We start from the raw sequence: 21,021 nt of genomic DNA, 5'->3' as shown, positions 1-21,021 counted from the left end.
GAGTAGCTGGAATTACAGGCACCTGCCACCGTGCCTGGCCTAATTTTTGTACTTTTAGTAGAGACGGGGTTTCACCATATTGGTCAGGCTGGTCTTGAACTCCTGACCTCATGATCCACCCATCTCGGCCTCCCAAAGTGCTGGGATTACAGGCGTGAGCCACCGCGCCCAGCCTTTTTTTCTTAATTATGAGACTGAAGCATTACAAAATTCTCAGTTGCCTTCTTTGTTAACAAAAAGATTAAGTTATGTTCTCTGTATTTGATTGTTGTTGATGTTGCCATATCCTAACTCAGTGAAAACTTAAGAAATTTAAAAGTACATGGTTTTTCTCATGTGTAGTGTACTGAATTTTGTTGTAATACCACACTAACAGAATTTATCCATTATAGTGGTAATCATAGAATGAATAGAAGGGTATCCTCACTTTGCATTGTAAACTTTAATAGAAGTATTGTATTATACTTCCATTATAGGTATATATAATACACTTAATGTATCTATATATAATAGGTATTCTACAAGTATATGTATCATACAAGACATGTTATACCTGTAAATTTGTAAATATAGAATGTATAGTAATGCTGTTTAGCCAGGCACAGTGGCTCATGCCTGTAATCCTAGGACTTTGGGAGACCGAGGCGGGTGGATCACGAGGTCAAGAGATCAAGACCACCCTGACCAACATGGTGAAACCCGTCTGTACTAAAAATGCAAAAATTAGCCAAGCGTGGTGATGTGCACCTGTAATCCCAGCTACTCAGGAGGCTGAGGCAGGAGAATCACTTGAACCCGGGAGATGGAAGTTGCAGTGAGCCGAGATGGTGCCATTGCACTCCAGCCTGGGCAACAGAGTGAGACTCTCCTCAAAAAAAAAAAAAAAAAAAAAAAAAGGAATGTATAGTAATGCTATTTAGATTGCTCTTGAAGCTACCATTCTGAAATATTTACATAAACTGAGCTAATATGTCCTTTCTATAATTTTCTTTTATGAAAACCTTTTTCCTCAGCCTGAACAACATGGCTAGACCTGGTCTCTACAAATAAAAAATTAACCAGGCATGGTGGCACATGCCTGTGGTCCCAGCTATTTGGTAGGCTGAGGCAAGAGGATCACTTGAGCCCAGGAATTGGAGGCTGCAGTGAGCTGTGTTCACGCCACTGTACTCCAGCCTGGGCGACAGCGAGATCTGTCTGAAAAAAAAAAAAAAAATTTTCCCTGGAATGAGAACATAAATTTTATCAGCTTTTTAAGTACTTTGTACTTTACTAGATCTTAGAAATGACTTTGCTGGTTTTACTGTGCCCTCTGGATTATTTTTCTCTGAGGAGTAGTATCTAGAATATTCTCTATTCCTTGCATATTGTAGAGTAAAATAAGTTCCTACTAGTTATTCTTTAGCTACATGGGCTTTTCAACCAGAAGTAAAGTAGCATTTAGGAAGGTTGATTCTGTAAACAGTACCAATTTGTACATAGTAATATGCCCAGCCATGTTAGCAAAGAGATAATCAATGTTATCATTAGTTTATATCTCTTTGATATCTTACTGCCAATACTGTAAGCTTATAATATATAAGAGCTTTAATGTCAGATTTTTTTCAGTTTTTTAATGCATTTTTGTAAATGCTTACTTGAGAAAATGTTTTTCTTTAGTATTTATGTAGTTACGGTCTTAAAAATCAACCCTTGAAAAAGTCATCCTTGATGTTATTTTCTTTATTTTCAGACAAGGGGAGCTGCTTTTTTCATTATTGCTGTGATCTGTTTATTGCTTTTTGACAATGATGATCTCATGGCTAAAATGGCTGAACACCGTATCCTTTTGGAATAGATCAGAGTTGTTTCAAGTCTTGCGGAAAACTAAAAGGCTGGAACAATGGAAAAAGAAAGGATAAGTGAATTAAACTGATCAATGATGAATGAAACTTTCATAGATTAATGTAGATATTCTAAATCAGTATTCAAATAATGAACAAACTCATTATAAGTTAAATATTTTATAGCATCTCTGTATCACCTACAGTACCCTAAATTTTCAGAAATGTAGGGACATTGAAAGAATATTTTGGAATGTCCTGGTGCTGGAAAAAAAAAAGGTGATTTGCCACTCAACATAATTTTGCTCCCTTATAATTTAACAATTAAAAGGCTCATAAATGAAAAACCTTTAGTATCTTCTTGCCTGAAAGAAAAAGTTCAAATTCCCTTACCTAGTATTCATTGTCTTGCTCTAAATTATTATCTCTAGCTCAGCCCCAACTCTTCTCTTACAGAAACCCAACTTTCTAGTCAAATATATCTACTCATTTTACTCTACAAACATGCCTTTTTTTCTATTTTCTATTCATACATCCTTACCCACTCCATCCAGCAGAACTCCAAGCACCAGTTTTTATTCTTCTATTACTGATACTCACTGCCCTAAAACTTATTAGTAAACTAATAATAATTTTCTTTGTTACAGTGAGGGAGAAGAGTGTGACTTTGGAAAAGCTCCAGGTTGCTTGTGATACAACCTCTATTCCCCACCCTCTTTTGCTTGCCACTTACTTTGCTAAGACATATGTGGTCAGTGACTTAGAAGACAGATTTAGGACTCATTTTACATGTCAGTCTTAAAGGGCAACCTTAATTCCACTGGACAGGAGTGGTCCAGGGAGATTCCTTGCTCTTGTACCTTTGTCGTTCTTAAAGTATGTATGCAATGTGTCTTTTAGAGGTTAACTACTAAAATCTGGCAAGTTTATCTTAAGCACTATTATAATTGTTTTGGAGACAACAAAAGAAATACAGGCATTCCAGTTTATAAATGAGGTCCTGGAATTAAATGTTAGATTGTTTTATTTTGTTTTGTTTTTAAGTGAAACATGTTATGAAAGTAATTAAGTTTGGGGCCTCCAGATCAGTCTATATGCAATCCAAAATAATGTAACTAAAATTTCAGGAGAACTTCAGGTGTCAAAGAGTGACTTTTTGGAATTTTTTTCCTTTACTTCAACTCACTTAGCTGAAGGACATCATGACAGTGCTCTAACTCATATGCTTTACACAGCCATTGCCTTCTTAGGTGTGGCAGATCACAAGGTATGATTTCTTTGTTCCTAACAGGATCAAAAGATTCTGAAAAGTTGTAGCAACTATAACTATAAAGGTACGTTTAAAATAAATTATCAGCTGGGCCCAGTGGCTCACGCCTGAAATCCCAGCACTTTGGGGGCCAAGGCAGGTGGATCACCTGAGGTCGGGAGTTCAAGACCAGCCTGACTGACATAGAAAAACCCCATCTCTACTAAAAATACAAAATTAGCCGGGCATGGTGGCACATGCCTGTAATCCCAGCTCCTCAGGAGGCTGAGGCAGGAGAATCACTTGAACCCGGGAGGCCGAGGTTGCAGTGAGCCAAGGTCGCGCTATTGCACTCCAGCCTGGGCAACAAAAGCGAAACTCTGTCTCAAAAAAAATAAAATAAAATAATTATCAGTAAGTTATAACATTGCCAGCCATTTAAGTAGTTAAGTAATTGAGTATATGGGAAAAATATACTAGTTCCATTTCCTTAAATATTATGTTAGCATGGTGTGGCGGTGTGTGCCAGTAGTCCCAGCTATTTGGGAGGCTGAGACAGGAGGATCTCTTTGATCACAGGAGTTTGAGGCTGCAGTGAGCTGTGATCATGCCACTATACTTCAGCCTGGGTGACAGAGCAAGACCCTGTCTCTGGGGGAAAAAAAAAAAAAAAGATAATGTATTTAACAATTGACTATTGACCTGTGTGTGTTTCTAATGAGACTTATCTAATTTTACTCACAGGGTGGAGTATTATTGCTAGTACTGGCTTTGTGTTGTAAAGTTGGTTTTCATACAGCTTCCAGAAAGCTCTCTATCGACGTTGGTGGAGCTAAACGTCTTCAAGCTTTATCTCATCTTGTTTCTGTGCTTCTCTTGTGCCCATGGGTCATTGTTCTTTCTGTGACAACTGAGGTAAGATAAGAGCAAGAATTTATTGGTATTAAATTGCTAGTAAAATGAATTGCTATTAAATTTTTAGTTCACTGTATTCAATAAATTATATTTTAATTTGAGGTTGAAAGTGGCTTAAATTGTCTTTGCTTTTTCTTTGTAGTTTTTAAAAAAAAATTTGGAGTTAATTTTATTGTTTATAGAAAATACAAATCAAATGCCATTACATTTACATATCCCTCACATTCCTATGGCCCAAAGGAATCATTTGAAGAAGTAGCAATTAACCATGTGTTAGGCTTAAAGATTGTGTGTCGCCTAGTGTTTATCGAATGATTACACAATAGTGCTTTTGTTTTTTAAAACTTTGGAGAATACTGAGAAAATGTACCAATATCTTACAGCTTTTATATGTTGGCATATTATGAATCATATTGAATCATGCAACTTTTATTTTTTTAAAAGATTAACAGAAACATCTTGTTGTAAGATGTGAACTTTATACATGTATAGTCTTGACAATTCTTTTTTTTAATTTCTAGAGTAAAGTCGAGTCTTGGTTTTCTCTCATTATGCCTTTTGCAACGGTTATCTTTTTTGTCATGATCCTGGATTTCTACGTGGATTCCATTTGTTCAGTCAAAATGGAAGTTTCCAAATGTGCTCGTTATGGATCCTTTCCCATTTTTATTAGTGCTCTCCTTTTTGGAAATTTTTGGACACATCCAATAACAGACCAGCTTCGGGCTATGAACAAAGCATCACACCAGGAGAGCACTGAACACGTCCTGTCTGGAGGAGTGGTAGTGAGCGCTATATTCTTCATTTTGTGTAAGCATTTTCCCCCTTGTTTTTATTTTAACAAATTTCTATTTATGGATTTTGATGGTCACATCATTTACTTAATTTGGGAAATTCTTCAGTGCTTGCATTTAGTGCCGACAGTTACTGTGTTGGTTTTGGTAGCTTAAACTTCGAAAATTTAAACAATATTGTTTTTTCTCTTTGTAGCTGCCAATATCTTATCATCTCCCTCTAAGAGAGGACAAAAAGGTACCCTTATTGGATATTCTCCTGAAGGAACACCTCTTTATAACTTCATGGGTGATGCTTTTCAGCATAGCTCTCAATCGATCCCTAGGTTTATTAAGGAATCACTAAAACAAATTCTTGAGGAGAGTGACTCTAGGCAGATCTTTTACTTCTTGTGCTTGAATCTGGTAAGATTTTTAAATGTTAATTGACATATCCTAAAAGCATAATATTTTAATTTTGACAGTTCTGGTATAAGTTTAGTACTTCCCAAATTTCTGATAATAAGATGAGCTAAAATTTAAATTTTTTCTAAGTATAATAGCAAGATTACGAGATCATATTCAGATTCCTTAGGCAATCCTTAAGGCATGTGCCACCGTGCCCAGCCACTTAAGCAAACAATTTGTGAGGCATTTTAGAAGCATTGATTTAGTATGTTCCTTCAAATCAGTAAATATAGTAGCATTTAAAGAGTTCTAATAACTTACAGGATCTCACTATTAGCAATCAGTGTTATAAATCACCTATTGCTAACATTTTATAACCTAGTTTATTATTTTTATAGACATATAAACAAAACCATTTTTAAATAGTTTCTAAAATGGATTTATCTTAGTTTTTTACAATTTAATAGTTTGTAAAATGGGTTTATCTTAGTTTTTACAATTTGTGTGAAATAGGGTTTCTAATGTAAGTGGCAGTTAAATAACTAAACAATTATAGCAGATCTTCAAGTAAATTTGGATAATTAAGGGTTAAAATCCTCCTAATTGAAACAGTGCCCAACATACTCCTCCCTTTTTTTTTTGGTGACATTTTTAGCTTTTTACCTTTGTGGAATTATTCTACGGCGTGCTGACCAATAGTCTGGGCCTGATCTCGGATGGATTCCACATGCTTTTTGACTGCTCTGCCTTAGTCATGGGACTTTTTGCTGCCCTGATGAGTAGGTGGAAAGCCACTCGGATTTTCTCCTATGGGTAGGTACATTGACTATCAAGGTGGTATATCTTAAGTGCAAATTCCATCTTAAGGAACAGAATTATATTACTTATATTACTTTTAATACAAATAATTTCCAAATCTTCATTTTTAAAAAATGTGAAGTAAATAAGGGGATGTGAATCGGGCATTTGATAAATACTGGATGGAATTAAGCTCAAAGATTATGCTCCCTTGGCCGAGCACAGTGGCTCACGCCTGTAATCCTAGCACTTTGGGAGGCCAAGGCAGGCGGATCACCTGAGGTCAGGTGTTCGAGACCAGCCTGGCCAACCTGGTGAAACCTCGTCTCTACTAAAAATACAAAAATTAGCCAGGTATGGTGGCATGCACCTGTAGCCCCAGCTACTCGGGAGGTTGAGGCAGGAGAATCGCTTGAACCCAGAAGGCAGAGGTTGCAGTGAGCCAAGATCGCGCCACTGCACTCCAGCCTGGGCAACAGAGTGAGACTACATCTCAAAAAAAAAAAAGACAGGGCCGGGTGCAGTGGCTCACGCCTGCAAACCCAGCACTTTGGGAGGCTGAGGCGGGCGGATCACAGGGTCAGGAGATCGAGACCATCCTGGCTAACGCAGTGAAACCCCGTCTCTACTAAAAATACAAAAAAAAATTAGCCAGGCGTGGTGGCAGGCACCTGTAGTCCCAGCTACTCGGGAGGCTGAAGCAGGAGAATGGTGTGAACCCAGGAGGCGGAGCTTTCAGTGAGCCAAGATCGTGCCACTGCACTCCAGCCTGGGTGACAGAGCGAGACTCTGTCTCAAAAAAAAAAAAAAAAAAAAGAGAGTAAAGAAGGACTTTGATGAATATATAACATTTTAACAAATATATACATTTGTTAAATGTTATATTTATATATATATATTATATATATATATAAAATTATATATAAATTAAATATATAAAAACATTATATATATAAATATATATAGATGAATATATATATTCATCTATAACGTATATATATTCATATATAACATTATATTCATACATAACGTATATATATATGTGTATATATATATGTGTATATATATATGAAGGACCTTCCAGGCATTAATATGATATTTTAAATATTGCTAATTTTCTATTATTAATTACTTAGTAGTATGAAAATTTGGACTTGTTTCCTCATTTATAAAGTTTATACTTTAAAAATATTTGTCATTTTCCTTTTCTGAAAAATGTTCTATGTTTTTAGGTACGGCCGAATAGAAATTCTGTCTGGATTTATTAATGGACTTTTTCTAATAGTAATAGCGTTTTTTGTGTTTACGGAGTCAGTGGCTAGATTGATCGATCCTCCAGAATTAGACACTCACATGTTAACAGTAAGTCTTTTTATTTTCCTATTTGGATTTCTAGTCATACTTACATAGTTTTTTCTATCCTAAAGTTTAACTGTTTGCAGTTATTGCTCTAAGAAGGTTTTATTTTATTTTTTACTTATATCAACATAACTTCCTATCTTGCTGTTTACATTTATACTGCTCCCTCTTAGAAATTCTCTTTTTTTTTTTTTTGAGACAGAGTCTCTGTTTTCCAGGCTGGAGTACAGTGGCATGATCTCAGCTCACTGCAGCCTCCACCTCTCAGGCTCAAGCGATTCTCGTGCCTCAGCCTCCTGAATAGCTGGGATTACAGGCATGTGCCACCACCCCCAGCTAAATTTTGTATATTTTGTAGAGATAGAGTTTCGCCATGTTGGCCAGGCTGGTCTCAAACTACTGACCTCAAGCAATCCTCCCACCTTGGCATCCCAAAGTGCTGGGATTACAGGCACGAGCCACTGTGCCCGGCCAGCTATAGCAACTTTTAATGTTCTCCCTGTACCACCAAAGCTTTACATGTGCTGTTTCTTGTAGTTGGCATGTCCTTTCCTTACTTCTGCCCTTCAGCCTCCATCAAGATTTTGCTTATGTGAAATACTTTTTTTCTTTTCTTTATTTCTTTTTTTCCAAGCAATTCTCCTGTCTCAGCTTCCCGAGTAGCTGGGACTACAGGTGCCTGCCACCACGCCTGCCTAATTTTTGGAAATACTTTCTTTTAATCCCCCTCTTCTCTCCACAAAGTTTGTTAGATTCCTTTTCTCAGTATTCTCATTATGTTTTGTGCATTCTTCTTTTAGCAACATTGAGTTGCAGTTGTTTAATTTGTCATTCTTCCACAATTAAGATATGTAAGTATCTTCAGGACCTGAATTATGTATTATTAACTCTTAAGTTCAGTTCTGGCACCTGGCTTGTCGTAGGAAATCAGTTGTTAAATGACAAAAAGCAGCTCTGGCTCTTGCTGGTGGAAGCATACATGAGTAAAATGTTTCTATAATACAGTTTGGAAAAATAGACTTTTTTGGATTTTTTAGTGCTTGTATCCTTTGACATTTAATATTTATCATACATAAACATTCACACAAACATATAGAAGTACATGACTCTGGCCGGGTGCAGTGGCTCACGCCTGTAATCCCAGCACTTTGGGAGGCTGAGGTGGTTGGATCACCTGAGGTCAGGAGTTTGAGACCAGTCTGGTCAACATAGTGAAACCCCATCTCTACTAAAAATACAAAAATTAGCCAGGCATGATGGCGCACCACCTGTAATCCCAGCTAGTTGGGAGGCTGAGGCAGGAGAATCACTTCAACCACGAGGCAGAGGCTTCAGTGAGCCCAGGTTGCACCAACTGTACTCCAGCCTGGGTGACAGAGAGACTCTGCCTCAAAAAAAAAATATATATATATATAGTACATGATTCATTGTACCCTTATTTATAATAGTGAAAAAATGGAAACAATTCACTGTCCACCAGTGAAAAAAGTAATTAAATAAATTTGTTATCTATATAATAGAATACTACGGAGCTATTGAAAAGAATGAGATATATCTGTATATACTGGCCTGAAAATATTTACGAGATGTACTAGTGAAAAACAAATTGCAGGCCATGCATGGTGGCGGGCGCCTGTAATCCCAGCTGCTTGGGTGGCTGAGGTAGGAGAATTGCTTGAACCTGGGAGGCAGAGGTTGCAATAAGCCAAGATCATGCCACTGCACTCCAGCCTGGGCGACAGAGCAAAACTCTGTCTCAAAATGAAAAAAAAAAAAATTGTAAAATAGTATTATGATTACATTGTTGGTTTTAAAGGGTGTTATGTGTATGTATGTTAGTACACAGATGGAAAATACACCATTTTAAGCGTGACTAACCCTTGGTGGTAGAATTATAGGGGACTTTCATCTTCTACATTTTTATTTTCCTGATAAAATACACAATGATGAAGTATTTTTCAGTAGGGGAGAAGGAGTACTTATGAGATGATGGAGTCTCTGTAAGCAGTACTTGGTTTCATTCAAAGTCATTAACCATCTACAAGCTTATAAAGCCTAATGAAATTTTAAAATCTGGAGTCAAATGGTCCAAATCAGGAAGAAGTAAATAACCTCCCTACACATTTAATAAAGTAAATCTCTTACTACTTTTGAAAAGTAATTAAAAGTATTGTCCTTCTCATATTTATATTTTCCTTTTATAAAACAAATGGATTGCTTTAAATTGTAGATGCAGGCAAATTAACACCCTGAGCTACTACTATTCAAGATCATTTTGTAAGAGCAGATAATCAAGGATAAGTAACTTTGTTTATCCTTTGGAGTATTATTGTGGCACCATTAAATTAAAGTAATTTCATTCACTTTGTTAAGAAAAAAATGAGAGGCCAGGCATAGTGGCTCATGCCTGTAATCCCATAATCCCAACACTTTTGGAGGCCAAGGCGAGAAGATCACTTGAGCCCAGGAGTTTGAGGACAGCCTGGGCAACATAGACCCTGTCTCTACCAAAGAAAAAAATTTGTTTTTAATTTAAATAAATGCAAGATTACTATTGTATGTTTCCTTTTTATTATACTTGTTTTACTTTGGAAAATTTTACTGTGTTTAAGACATAATAAGACCATATTTGGAATCTGCTCATTAATAAATTATAATTGTTGACATATAAACTTTTCAAATTTACCTAGCAATATAAAGATTTCAGGTACAGTGTATGCTTGCCCTAGTAAGCAGTACTTTCAAACTCTTCAATAAACAAAACAAAACTTTGCATCATTTATTTATACATAAACCATAAACCAAGTACATACCATTCTTAATTGAAATAAGTCCAAATTCCTCTACTTACCAATTCTGCTTGATATTTGAAAGTTAAAATGTTTCTTCTAAAATGTTCTAAAATTCACATTTTTAAAATTTTGGACTTACTGAAACTTAGTAAGGTTTTACTGTGAATACTTTCAAAACTGTAAACAGAAAAACATATATAGCTATATAATAACTTTTAAATAACAAGTCTATTTTTAAATTACTAATTTAAAGGTTTTTTTTCTCCCTTTTGCCAGCCAGTCTCAGTTGGAGGGCTGATAGTAAACCTTATTGGTATCTGTGCCTTTAGCCATGCCCATAGCCATGCCCATGGAGCTTCTCAAGGAAGCTGTCACTCATCTGATCACAGCCATTCGCATCATATGCATGGACACAGTGACCATGGGCATGGTCACAGCCACGGATCTGCGGGTGGAGGCATGAATGCTAACATGAGGGGTGAGTCCTTGCAAAATATTATCCTACTTTTCGACTGTGTTCTAAATCAACCCTCTGTGTTTATTTGTATTAAGTTTTGGGCTTCTGGTATGATATGATTTTTAAAAAGCAATCTGTGACTAAAAGAAAGGTCTGAAGCTATCACTATAGAAAATATTCTTACCTGAATACACATAAAATTAAATATTATTCAGCCTTTAAAAAGAGGGACATTCTGGCTGGGAGCATGGTGGTTCACGCCTGTTAATCCCAGCAATTTGGGAGGCTGAGGTGGGAGTACCACCTGAGGACAGGAGTTCAAGACCAGCCTGGCCAATATGGTGAAACCCTGTGCCTACTAAAAATACAAAAATTAGCCGGACTTGGTGGCAGGTGCTTGTAATCCCAGCTACTCAGGAGGCCGAGGCAGGAGAATCACTTACAGGTGTGAGCCACCATGCCTGGCCATCACAGAAAATTTTTTAAAAAGAAAATGAGGCTGGGAACAGTGGCTCACATCTGTAATCCTAGCACTTTGGGAGGCCAAGGTGGGTGGATCACCTGAGGTCAGGAGTTCGAGACCAGTCTCTCCAACATGGTGAAACCCTGTCTCTACTAAAAATACATAACTTAGCCAGGTGTGGTGGCAGGCACCTGTAGTCTCAGCTACTCAGGAGGCTGAGACACGAGAATCACTTGAACCTGGGAGATGGAGGTTGCAGTGAGCCAAGATTACGCCACTTTACTCCAGCCTGGGCAACAGAGTGAGACTCTATCCAAAACAAAAAGAAAATGAAAATATATTTGTTCTTAAATGTTAGTTTTTAAATGATTATAATTATACAGTCCTTTTCATAGTGACAGCTGAATAGATATTAGTTGCAAGGTAAACACAGTGTGCTATTATGAACCTTCATTACAAAAAGGAAATTCTTACTCCTTTTTTAGAAATTTTTATTGCACTATAAAAAAATGGAGGAAGTACTAATCATTTATTATGCTGAATTGTTTATTCTGATTGCTTAATATAAGTAATGTGGGTAATGTCAAAACTTGCCTCAAGTATGATTTTTGGGAAGCCTTCCCAGACAAAGTACACCATAAAATTTGGCACGCTGTGTCATGAGTGCCTATGTCCTTATATTTTTACCACTGTATTCTGAATTCCTTGAGGGCAGTGACCATGTTTTAGGCATTTTGAAGTACTAGCCAGTAGCAGAGTATGTGGTGCACAGTAGGTATCCAGTAATATTGGTAGAATGTATTAAAAAACTAAATTAGATGTGCCTTAATTTTTAATGTCCTTATATATTTTATTTGTAGGTGTATTTCTACATGTTTTGGCAGATACACTTGGCAGCATTGGTGTGATTGTATCCACAGTTCTTATAGAGCAGTTTGGATGGTTCATCGCTGACCCACTCTGTTCTCTTTTTATTGCTATATTAATATTTCTCAGTGTTGTTCCACTGATTAAAGATGCCTGCCAGGTTCTACTCCTGAGATTGCCACCAGAATATGAAAAAGAACTACATATTGCTTTAGAAAAGGTACTGTATGTAATTTCTTCACTACTTTCTTCCTTGAAAATCACATTTTTGAAGTCTTTGCTGGAAGTAAAACAGACAACCAAATAAATAATAAAACAAAACGAGGCCAAAAAAGAAATATAAAGTAGCATTTAAAATTTAATAAGTTGATCTAACAAGAAATATGCAAGATATAAATGAGAAAAATACAGTTTTACTTAAAGGACATAAAACAGGGACCAAGTAGATGGATGAGATTTTCTTGGATGAGAAGACTCTTTATTATAATGATGTTGATTTTATTTTATTTAGATTTCAATTTAGTTGCCTTCATTGGATATTTTTGTTTATGGTTTGTGATGTTCTAAAATTATTTGGAACTTACTTGGAAGAGTTAGTGCTTGAGAATAAGAAAACATACATAAACTTAACAGAATTAATTAATAGGATCCTACTTTGCAATTATAAAGTAGCAGAATTAAGTGATAAAACTAACAGTTTAGATCGAGACCATCCTGGCTAACAAGGTGAAACCCCGTCTCTACTAAAAATACAAAAAATTAGCCGGGCGTGGTGGCGGGCACCTGTAGTCCCAGCTACTCAGGAGGCTGAGGCAGGAGAATGGCGTGAACCCGGGAGGCGGAGCTTGCAGTGAGCCGAGACCACGCCACTACACTCCAGCCTGGGTGACAGAGCGAGACTCCACCTCAAAAAAAAAAAAAAAAAACAACTAACAGTTTGGTCCTTGCACAAGAATAAAGACATAAATCAACTTTTAAAAAAATAATAAGTTCCCATTCTTGTGACCTGGGATTGTTTCCTAGACAGCACACAAAAAAAAAATAGTAACAATAATAATAGGTTGTCTGTAAAAGAAGAAATAATAAAAAATGAAAATAAATGAAGAATTATGGTATGTAATGTAAAAGAAGAAATAAAAATAGGTTGTCCAGAAACAGACCCAGGAGTTTACGAAATTCAGTATATAGCAAAGATGGTATTTTAGATCACTGGGGAGAAATAGTTGACCTAAATAACCAGCTTTCGGTTAATTACTTCTTTACTTTGTGGGGAAAAAAAAGCTATATCTCTATACCATATTATATAAAAATACATTTCCAGTGGGTTAAATATGTAAATGACAAAAAAATTATGAAACTACTAAATAGAGAAATATTTTTGTTTGTTTGTTTTTTGAGACAGTCTTGCTCTGTTGCCAGGCTGGAGTGGAGGGGCGCAATCCCAGCTCACTGCAACCTCCACCTCCCGGGTTCAAGCGATTCTCCTGCCTCAGCCTCCCAAGTTGCTGGGATTACAGGCCTACCACACCCAGCTAATTTTTATATTTTAGTAGAGATGGGGTTTCGCCATGTTGGCCAGGCTGGTCTTGAACTCCTGACCTCAAGCTATCCACCCACCTTGGCCTCCCAAAGTGCTGTGATTACAGGTGTGAGCCACTGCACCCGGCCAGAAAAATATGTTTATAATCACAAAGATAGGGAAAGACTTTTTAATATACTTGAAACCAGAGGCCAAAAAGGGAGGATAAAATTTACAAATTTGACCAGTTGAAAATTGCCAGTTGGTGGAAGATTTCATTAACAAGTATAAAACATAAAAGGCAGACCAGGAAAAAACATTTGCAGCACATATAAACAGGCAAAGGCTTACTGTCCATAATTCTTTAAGTCAAGAAAAAGACAATCTTAGCTGTGCATGGTGGCTCATGCCTGTAATCCAGCACTTTGGGAGGCTGAGGTGAGCAGATCACCAGAGGCCAGGAGTTCAAGGTCAGCCTGGCCAACATGGTGAAAGCCCATCTCTACTAAAAATACAAAAATTAGGGTCAGGCGCGGTGGCTCACGCCTGTAATCCCAGCACTTTGGGAGGCTGAGGCAGGCAGATCACGAGGTCAGGCGATTGCCACTGCACTCCAGCCCCGGCCACAGAGCGAGACTCCGTCTCAGAAAAAAAAAAAAAAATTAGCTGGGTGTAGTAGTAGCGCACACCTGTAATCCCAGCTACCTGAGTGGCTGAAGCATGAAAATCACTTCAACCCAGGAGGCAGAGGTTGCAGTGAGCCAAAAATCACACCACTGTACTCCAGCCTGGGCAACAGAGCGAGACTGTCTCAAAGGAAAAACAGTCATGTAGAAAAATAAGATGAGAATATAAAGCAGCAATTCCTAGAAATAAACAAATATAAAATAGACTCTCTTTCACCTCGTGGTTTACTACATCATATTAAAGTAATTGGGATCTACGGATGAAAAGATGGCATCTTGAATATTTAAGTTCTATCATCTTAACCCATTGTTTTCATAAATAAAATTAGTAAAATTCTCTCACCTCATTGTTAGTGGATAGTAGTACATCATGGGGTTTTTTTAAGTTTTTGTTTGTTTGTTTTGTTTTTAAATAGAGCTGGGGTTTCTCAATGTTGCCCAGGCTGGTCTTGAAATCCTGAGCTCAAGCTTCGGCCTTCCAAAGTGAGGGATTATGGGCGTGAGCCACCGCGCCTGGCCTAAAGTATTTTTTATTTCAATAATAATATATGTCCGTTGTAGGCCGGGCGCGGTGGCTGACACCTGTAATCCCAGAACTTTGGGAGGCCGAGGCGGGCGGATCACAAGGTCAGGAGTTTGAGACCAGCCTGGTCAATATGGTGAAACCCCATCTCTACTAAAACTACAAAAAATACAAAAATTAGCTGGGCGTGGTGGCACGTGCCTGTAGTCCCAGCTATTCGGGAGGCTGAGGCAGAAGAATCGCTTGAACCCAGGAGGCAGAGGTTGCAGTGAGCCGAGATCACACCACTGCACTCCAGCCTGGGCGACAGAGTGAGACTCTGTCTTTAAAAAAAAACAAACAAACAAACAAACAAATATATATATGTATATATATACACATATCCATTGCAGAAAACTTCAAAATATAGAAAAGTGCAAAAAAGAAAAAAAAAATCACGTAATTTTACCACCTGGAAAGAAATACTTTTTGTTTCCTTCCCATTCTATAAAAAGCCATGTAAAGAAACATTTTTACAAGTTGTTTCCATATTAAAATTTTGAAAATAAAAATGGCAAAAAACTTTCATAATATTTTATAAATTTTCTTCCCACTTAATAATGTCATGTTGATTAATATTCTAATACATTGTTAATGACTGCATTATTACATTGTATGGGCAGTCAATCATTTATTTAACCAATCCTCTGTTGTTGAACATTGAGGATATCTTTTTAATGTGTTATCTCTATATAACAAATAATGTGCATATGAATGTGTCCGTGTAAAGGAGAACTTATAGTTCATTGAATGTGTCTAGGTCATGGTTAGAATAGGCAGAGTTGTGCTGTATCAGGGAAAATAAGGGTACTGCTATTGATAAGAGCCCATTTTAGGTATAAAGATAACTCTAACAGCTGGGCACGGTGGCTCACACCTATAATCCTAGCACTTCGGGAGGCTGAGGTGGGCGGATTGCCTGAACTCAGGAGTTCGAGACCAGCCTGGGCAACATGGTGAAACCCCATCTCTACTAAAATACAAAAAAAAAAAAAAATTAGCCAGGCGTGGTGGCGTGCACCTGTAGTCCCAGCTACTTGGGAGGCTGAGGCAGGAGAATCGCTTGAACCTGGGAGGCAGAGGTTGCAGTGAGCCAAGATGGTGCCACTGCACTCCAGCCTGCGACAGAGCAAGACTGTCTCAAAAAAAACAAAAACGAACAAAATAAAGATACCTGTAACACCCATTTGCCTTCCTACTCAGAGCTGCCATACTAGCATCATTCCTAGGTGAGATTTTTTTTTCCCCCACACATCTGTAGCCTCCAGAAATAGATCAGAATATTTTAGGCACCTTTACTTTAAGCTAATTTCCCATCTCCTATTCCTTCCTGCTTCTGGCTTCTCATTATGGCTGGTTTTTTGTTTGTTTTGTTTTGTATTTTAAAGAGCTTAATAGTGATCCTGGACCAAGGAATCTGTGTTTACTTTCTGTCAGAAAGCATCTCCATTGTGTTGTGTAAAGTAGCCTGTATGACCATTTATATCACCTCTTTTATTTGACAGATACAGAAAATTGAAGGATTAATATCATACCGAGACCCTCATTTTTGGCGTCATTCTGCTAGTATTGTGGCAGGAACAATTCATATACAGGTGACATCTGATGTGCTAGAACAAAGAATAGTACAGCAGGTAATCTTTTGTTTTTAAAGTAATTTTAATTGAGGTCATTCATACCCAAAATTGTACACCTCATAAGTTATATGGCTCAGTAGTCATTTACTATTCAGAAATATCAATCTTCCAACTCTTTTTTTTTTTTTTTTTTTGAGACAGGGTCTCACTCTGTTGCCCAGGCTGGAGTGCAGTGGCGTGATCTCGGCCCACTGCAACCTCCGCCTCCTGGGTTCAAGCAGTCTCCCTGCCTCAGCCTCCCAAGTCGCTGGGATTATAGGCACCGTCACCATGCCCGCCTATTTTTGTTTGTTTGTTTGTTTGTTTGTTTGTTTGTATTTTTAGTAGAGATGGGGTTTCGCCATGTTGGCCAGTCTAGTCTCAAACTCCTGACCTCAGGTGATCCGCCTGCCTCGACCTCCCAAAGTGCTGGGTTTATAGGCAAGCCATCATGCCCGGCCTAATCTTCCAACTCTGTAACAGTAATATAACTTACTTTTTACATCTAGATTTGTTTTATATCTAAAAATTGCTAAAATAAATGAAGTTTTGTGTTTAGAGGATAAGCTTTAATTAATATAAAAAAATTCATTTATGAGTTTGATTAATCTTGGTTTCCAGTAGATTATCAAAAAATAAGTTATTATAAATATATTCCTAAATTAGTAATAATCAACTTGGCAGGGTATATGCTATGTTTGGAGATAGAGGTCAGAATAGTTATTAAAGCCCTGTTCTAGATGTGCCAAATTGGAAACAATGGCTGTTTTCCTTTTCTACTGTGAATATCAAATCAGTAATTTACTGACCTAAAAGAGTCTAATATTTTAACTAACTAAATGATGAACATTACTTCGAAGATTTATCTTGGACTACTGTAACTGTTTGTTTGTTTGTTTGTTTACTCATTCATTTTGGAGACAAGATCTCACTATGTTGCCCAGGCTGGTCTCAAACTCCTGGGCTCAAGCGATCCTCCTGCCTCAGCCTCCCTGGGCCACTGTGCCTGGCCTGTAACTATTTTAAAAATGTGACACAGGTTTAATACTCCTTATCTAAAATGCTTGGAACCAGAAGTGTTTTCGATTTGCGATTTTATTTTTTTTAATACTCGCATTACGCTTACCAGTTGAGCATCCCTAACCTGAAAATCCAAATCCAAAATGCTCCAATGAGCATTTCCTTTTAACACCATCTTGGCACTCAAAAAGTTTCAGATTTTAGAGCGTCTCAGATTTCGTATTTTCAGATTAAAGATACTCAACCCGTATCAACTATGTACAGCATATTAAGACGTGTGTACTAAATGCATTACTCTAAATGCTTCAAAATATCTGGATTTTTATAACAGGTTACAGGAATACTTAAAGATGCTGGAGTAAACAATTTAACAATTCAAGTGGAGAAGGAGGCATACTTTCAACATATGTCTGGCCTAAGTACTGGATTTCATGATGTTCTGGCTATGACAAAACAAATGGAATCCATGAAATACTGCAAAGATGGTACTTACATCATGTGAGATAACTCAAGAATTACCCCTGGAGAATAAACAATGAAGATTAAATGACTCAGTATTTGTAATATTGCCAGAAGGATAAAAATTACACATTAACTGTACAGAAACAGAGTTCCCTACTACTGGATCAAGGAATCTTTCTTGAAGGAAATTTAAATACAGAATGAAACATTAATGGTAAAAGTGGAGTAATTATTTAAATTATGTGTATAAAAGGAATCAAATTTTGAGTAAACATGATGTATTACATCATCTTCAAAAATAGATATGATGGATTCTAGTGAAGACCAAAATTACTTTTGTTTACTTTCTATCAGGAAGCATCTCCATTATAAATATGTATTTACATGTTTATTACAAAGACCCAAATGAAAAATTTTTAGTCCATTTTTTGCATAGCCTAAAGATAAAATAGGAATAAAAGTTCTATATTTATGGATTTTCTGTATATAAAACTGGTTTCTAATTATAACTTAAGTCCATTAAGTAAAATCTGTATTGCCACTTTAAATGTAAACTAAATTATTTGGGAGAAACTTCAACCACTGATATGAGATAAGCAATGAGAATAGGGAAGTGTATAACATCACAGTTTTTGATGTATTACAAAAATCAACCACTCTATAAAATAAATTTTTTTTACTTTTGGTAATATTTGCAAATGAATAATTAATTTATTAGGGTAAAGAACTTATACTAAGTTGTGTCCATGTTATTCATTTACTTACCATGTTCCTTTAAAGTAGAATATTTCCTTTCTTGTTATATATTTGACATTCCAAGCTGCTTATCAAGCTGGTATCCAAGCAGTGGTAAGCTTTCATCCTTTCTTAGCTCCATAACGTTGTGAAACAGCCAGTTAAGAGAATCGTAAATAATTGTCAACTCACAGTTGAATTCTCTGCCTATGTAGGTAACTTTTTTCTAATTTCTGGAACATATAGATATATAAGAAATATCAAAGAATAGGTAGTTATTTCAAAGTTTAATAAGTAAAACTTGTTCATAAACATTTGAGCACCATGAAATCAAAATACCCTATAACTACTTTCTATAGTCATATCTAATTTATACTTTTTTCATTTCCAGTTGTAACTAGATATGTAGTAAAGTCTGAAAAGACTTTACGATAAATAGACAATAACATGCAGTTTTATCAGCACCAAAGAATGTTGTCCAAAAGAAACTTTTTAATACCTGTCTTTCTATTTATAACATCTGAATATTTTCATTCTTATATTAAGAATTTTGATAAGTAGATTGAATTTAGTATGAGTACTATTTTCTTATATATACCACAATGGCAAACATGTATTATAAATCATATTTTTGTCTTACCAATTTTAATATATGAGGGGTTTTAGAAATTTGTTGTAAGTTATTTTTATATTCCTTGTCTTTTACATATTTTTTGGCCAAAATCTTCAATACATATTAAAATTTTTGAGTGGTGGGAAAATAATTGCATATTGATGTTTTAATGCAATTTTTATACATTAAAAAATTAAGTAGATAGGTGCAATAAATATTACACCAAAGTTAAAATTGTCATTTCCCTTAGAAGACATATAAACAGCAAAAAAATTAATGTGATTGTGAGATATTAGAGTGAGAGAGAGCAGGGGCTGAAGGTTAGGGAGGTACAATTATAAAGTATGGAAACTCTAATATTGAAAGCACCAGGGTACTGTATTTCAGCTCATGCAAATCATGCAACTAGGCCAGGTGCAGTGTCTCTTGCCTGAAATCCTGGCACTTTGGGAGGCTAAAGCGAAAGGATAGCTTGAGCCCAGGAGTTTGAGAACAGCCTGAGCAACATAGCAAGATTCCATCTCTACAAAAATTTTTAAAAATTAGCTGGGGCATGGTGGCACATACCTCTTGGGAGGCTGAGGCAGGAGGATTGCTTGAACCTAGGAGGCCAAGGCTGCAGTGAGCCATGATGGCACCACTGCTCTCCAGCCTGGGTGACACAGCAAGATTTTATCTCAAAAAAAAAAAAAAAATTCATGCAACTTTAGGCAAATCAGCCTTTCTGAGGTATCTTTTTTTTTTCCTCATATATAAACTATATAAAACCTGCTCAAATTTACAGCACAGGATATGGGAACAAAAGGTATAATGTATGTGAAAATGCAGTGGAAGTTGAAAAAGGCTAAATAGGCCGGGTGCGGTGGCTCACGCCTGTAATCCCAGCACTTTGGGAGGCCGAGGTGGGCGGATCACGAGGTCAGGAGATCGAGACCATCCTGGCTAACATGGTGAAACCCTGTCTCTACTAAAAATGCAAAAAATTAGCCAGATGTGGTGGCAGGCGCCTGTAGTCCCAGCTACTCGGCAGGCTAAGGCAGGAGAATGGCGTTAACCTGGGAGGCGGAGCTGGCAGGCAGCCGAAATAGCACCACTGCACTCTAGCCTGGGTGACAGAGCAAGACTCCATCTCAAAAAGAAAAAAGAAAAAGTCTAAATACGAAGAATTGTTACTTTTTAAGCCTGACTTCAAAGGTAGCCGTCATTAACTTGTCTCTTTTTTTCTATAAATTAGCATCTCAAGAGATTAATTAGACGTTTAACATATAAATAAGTTAAAAATAATGCCCAAAATAGAAGCCTGTTTTGAGAGAGGGGAGTTTGGATTTTTTTTTCAGAGACAAGTTCTCACTCTGTTGCCCAGGCTGGAGTGCAATGACATGATCATTGCTCACTGCAGCCTTGAACTCTTGAGCTCAAGCAATCCTCCCACCTCAGTCTCTCCAGTAGGTAGGACTGCAGGTGCACACTACCATGCCCAGCTAATTTATTGTTTGTAGAGACAGGGTCTCACCATGTTGCCCATGCAAGTCTCGGAACTCCTGGGCTCAAGTGATCCTCCCACCTCTTCTTCCCAAAGTATGAGGATTATAGCCATCCTGGCTAACACGGTGAAACCCCATCTCTACTAAAAATACAAAAAATTAGCGGGGCGTGGTGGCGGGCGCCTGTAGTCCCAGCTCCTCGGGAGGCTGAGGCAGGAGAATGGTGTGAACCCGGGAGGCGGAGGTTGCAGTGAGCCGAGATCGTGCCACTGCACTCCAGCCTGGGTGACAGAGTAGGACTCCGTCTCAAAAAAAAAAAAAAAAAGAGAAAGAAAATAATACAATCATTTATGGCTTTTTGTGTTTTATTTATGTTTTTATTTATTAGTTTTTAGAGTCTCGCTCTGTCGCCAGGCTTGA

The 21,021-nt window shown here is 37.1% G+C and overlaps 1 protein-coding gene across 6 annotated transcripts in view; it reads left to right on the top strand.

Annotated features, from left to right (window-relative positions):
- Positions 1 to 18,458, top strand: part of SLC30A5 (solute carrier family 30 member 5) — a 39,975-nt gene extending 21,517 nt beyond the window's left edge. For 2 of the 6 annotated variants that reach the window (XM_034960007.3, XM_003806792.5), the window contains 11 exons: positions 1,733 to 1,820; positions 3,014 to 3,090; positions 3,817 to 3,987; positions 4,509 to 4,797; positions 4,978 to 5,186; positions 5,824 to 5,981; positions 7,199 to 7,328; positions 10,394 to 10,595; positions 11,898 to 12,124; positions 16,177 to 16,305; positions 17,639 to 18,458. In XM_034960007.3, coding sequence (XP_034815898.1) covers positions 1,733 to 1,820; positions 3,014 to 3,090; positions 3,817 to 3,987; positions 4,509 to 4,797; positions 4,978 to 5,186; positions 5,824 to 5,981; positions 7,199 to 7,328; positions 10,394 to 10,595; positions 11,898 to 12,124; positions 16,177 to 16,305; positions 17,639 to 17,809 — 1,851 coding nt within the window. In that variant the 3' untranslated portion in view covers positions 17,810 to 18,458. The remainder of the gene's footprint in view (positions 1 to 1,732; positions 1,821 to 3,013; positions 3,091 to 3,816; positions 3,988 to 4,508; positions 4,798 to 4,977; positions 5,187 to 5,823; positions 5,982 to 7,198; positions 7,329 to 10,393; positions 10,596 to 11,897; positions 12,125 to 16,176; positions 16,306 to 17,638) is intronic. The other 4 variants (XM_063604209.1, XM_024928904.4, XM_055112333.2 and 1 more) reach the window with 2 other exon arrangements.
- Positions 18,459 to 21,021: the final 2,563 nt, after the last annotated feature.

This window comes from Pan paniscus, chromosome 4 (genome assembly GCF_029289425.2).
Source record: "Pan paniscus chromosome 4, NHGRI_mPanPan1-v2.0_pri, whole genome shotgun sequence".
In the NCBI taxonomy this organism is placed as follows: Eukaryota; Metazoa; Chordata; class Mammalia; order Primates; family Hominidae; genus Pan; species Pan paniscus.
The sequence above is the reverse complement of the archived record's forward strand: the minus strand, read 5'-3'. Positions and strand labels throughout refer to the sequence as shown.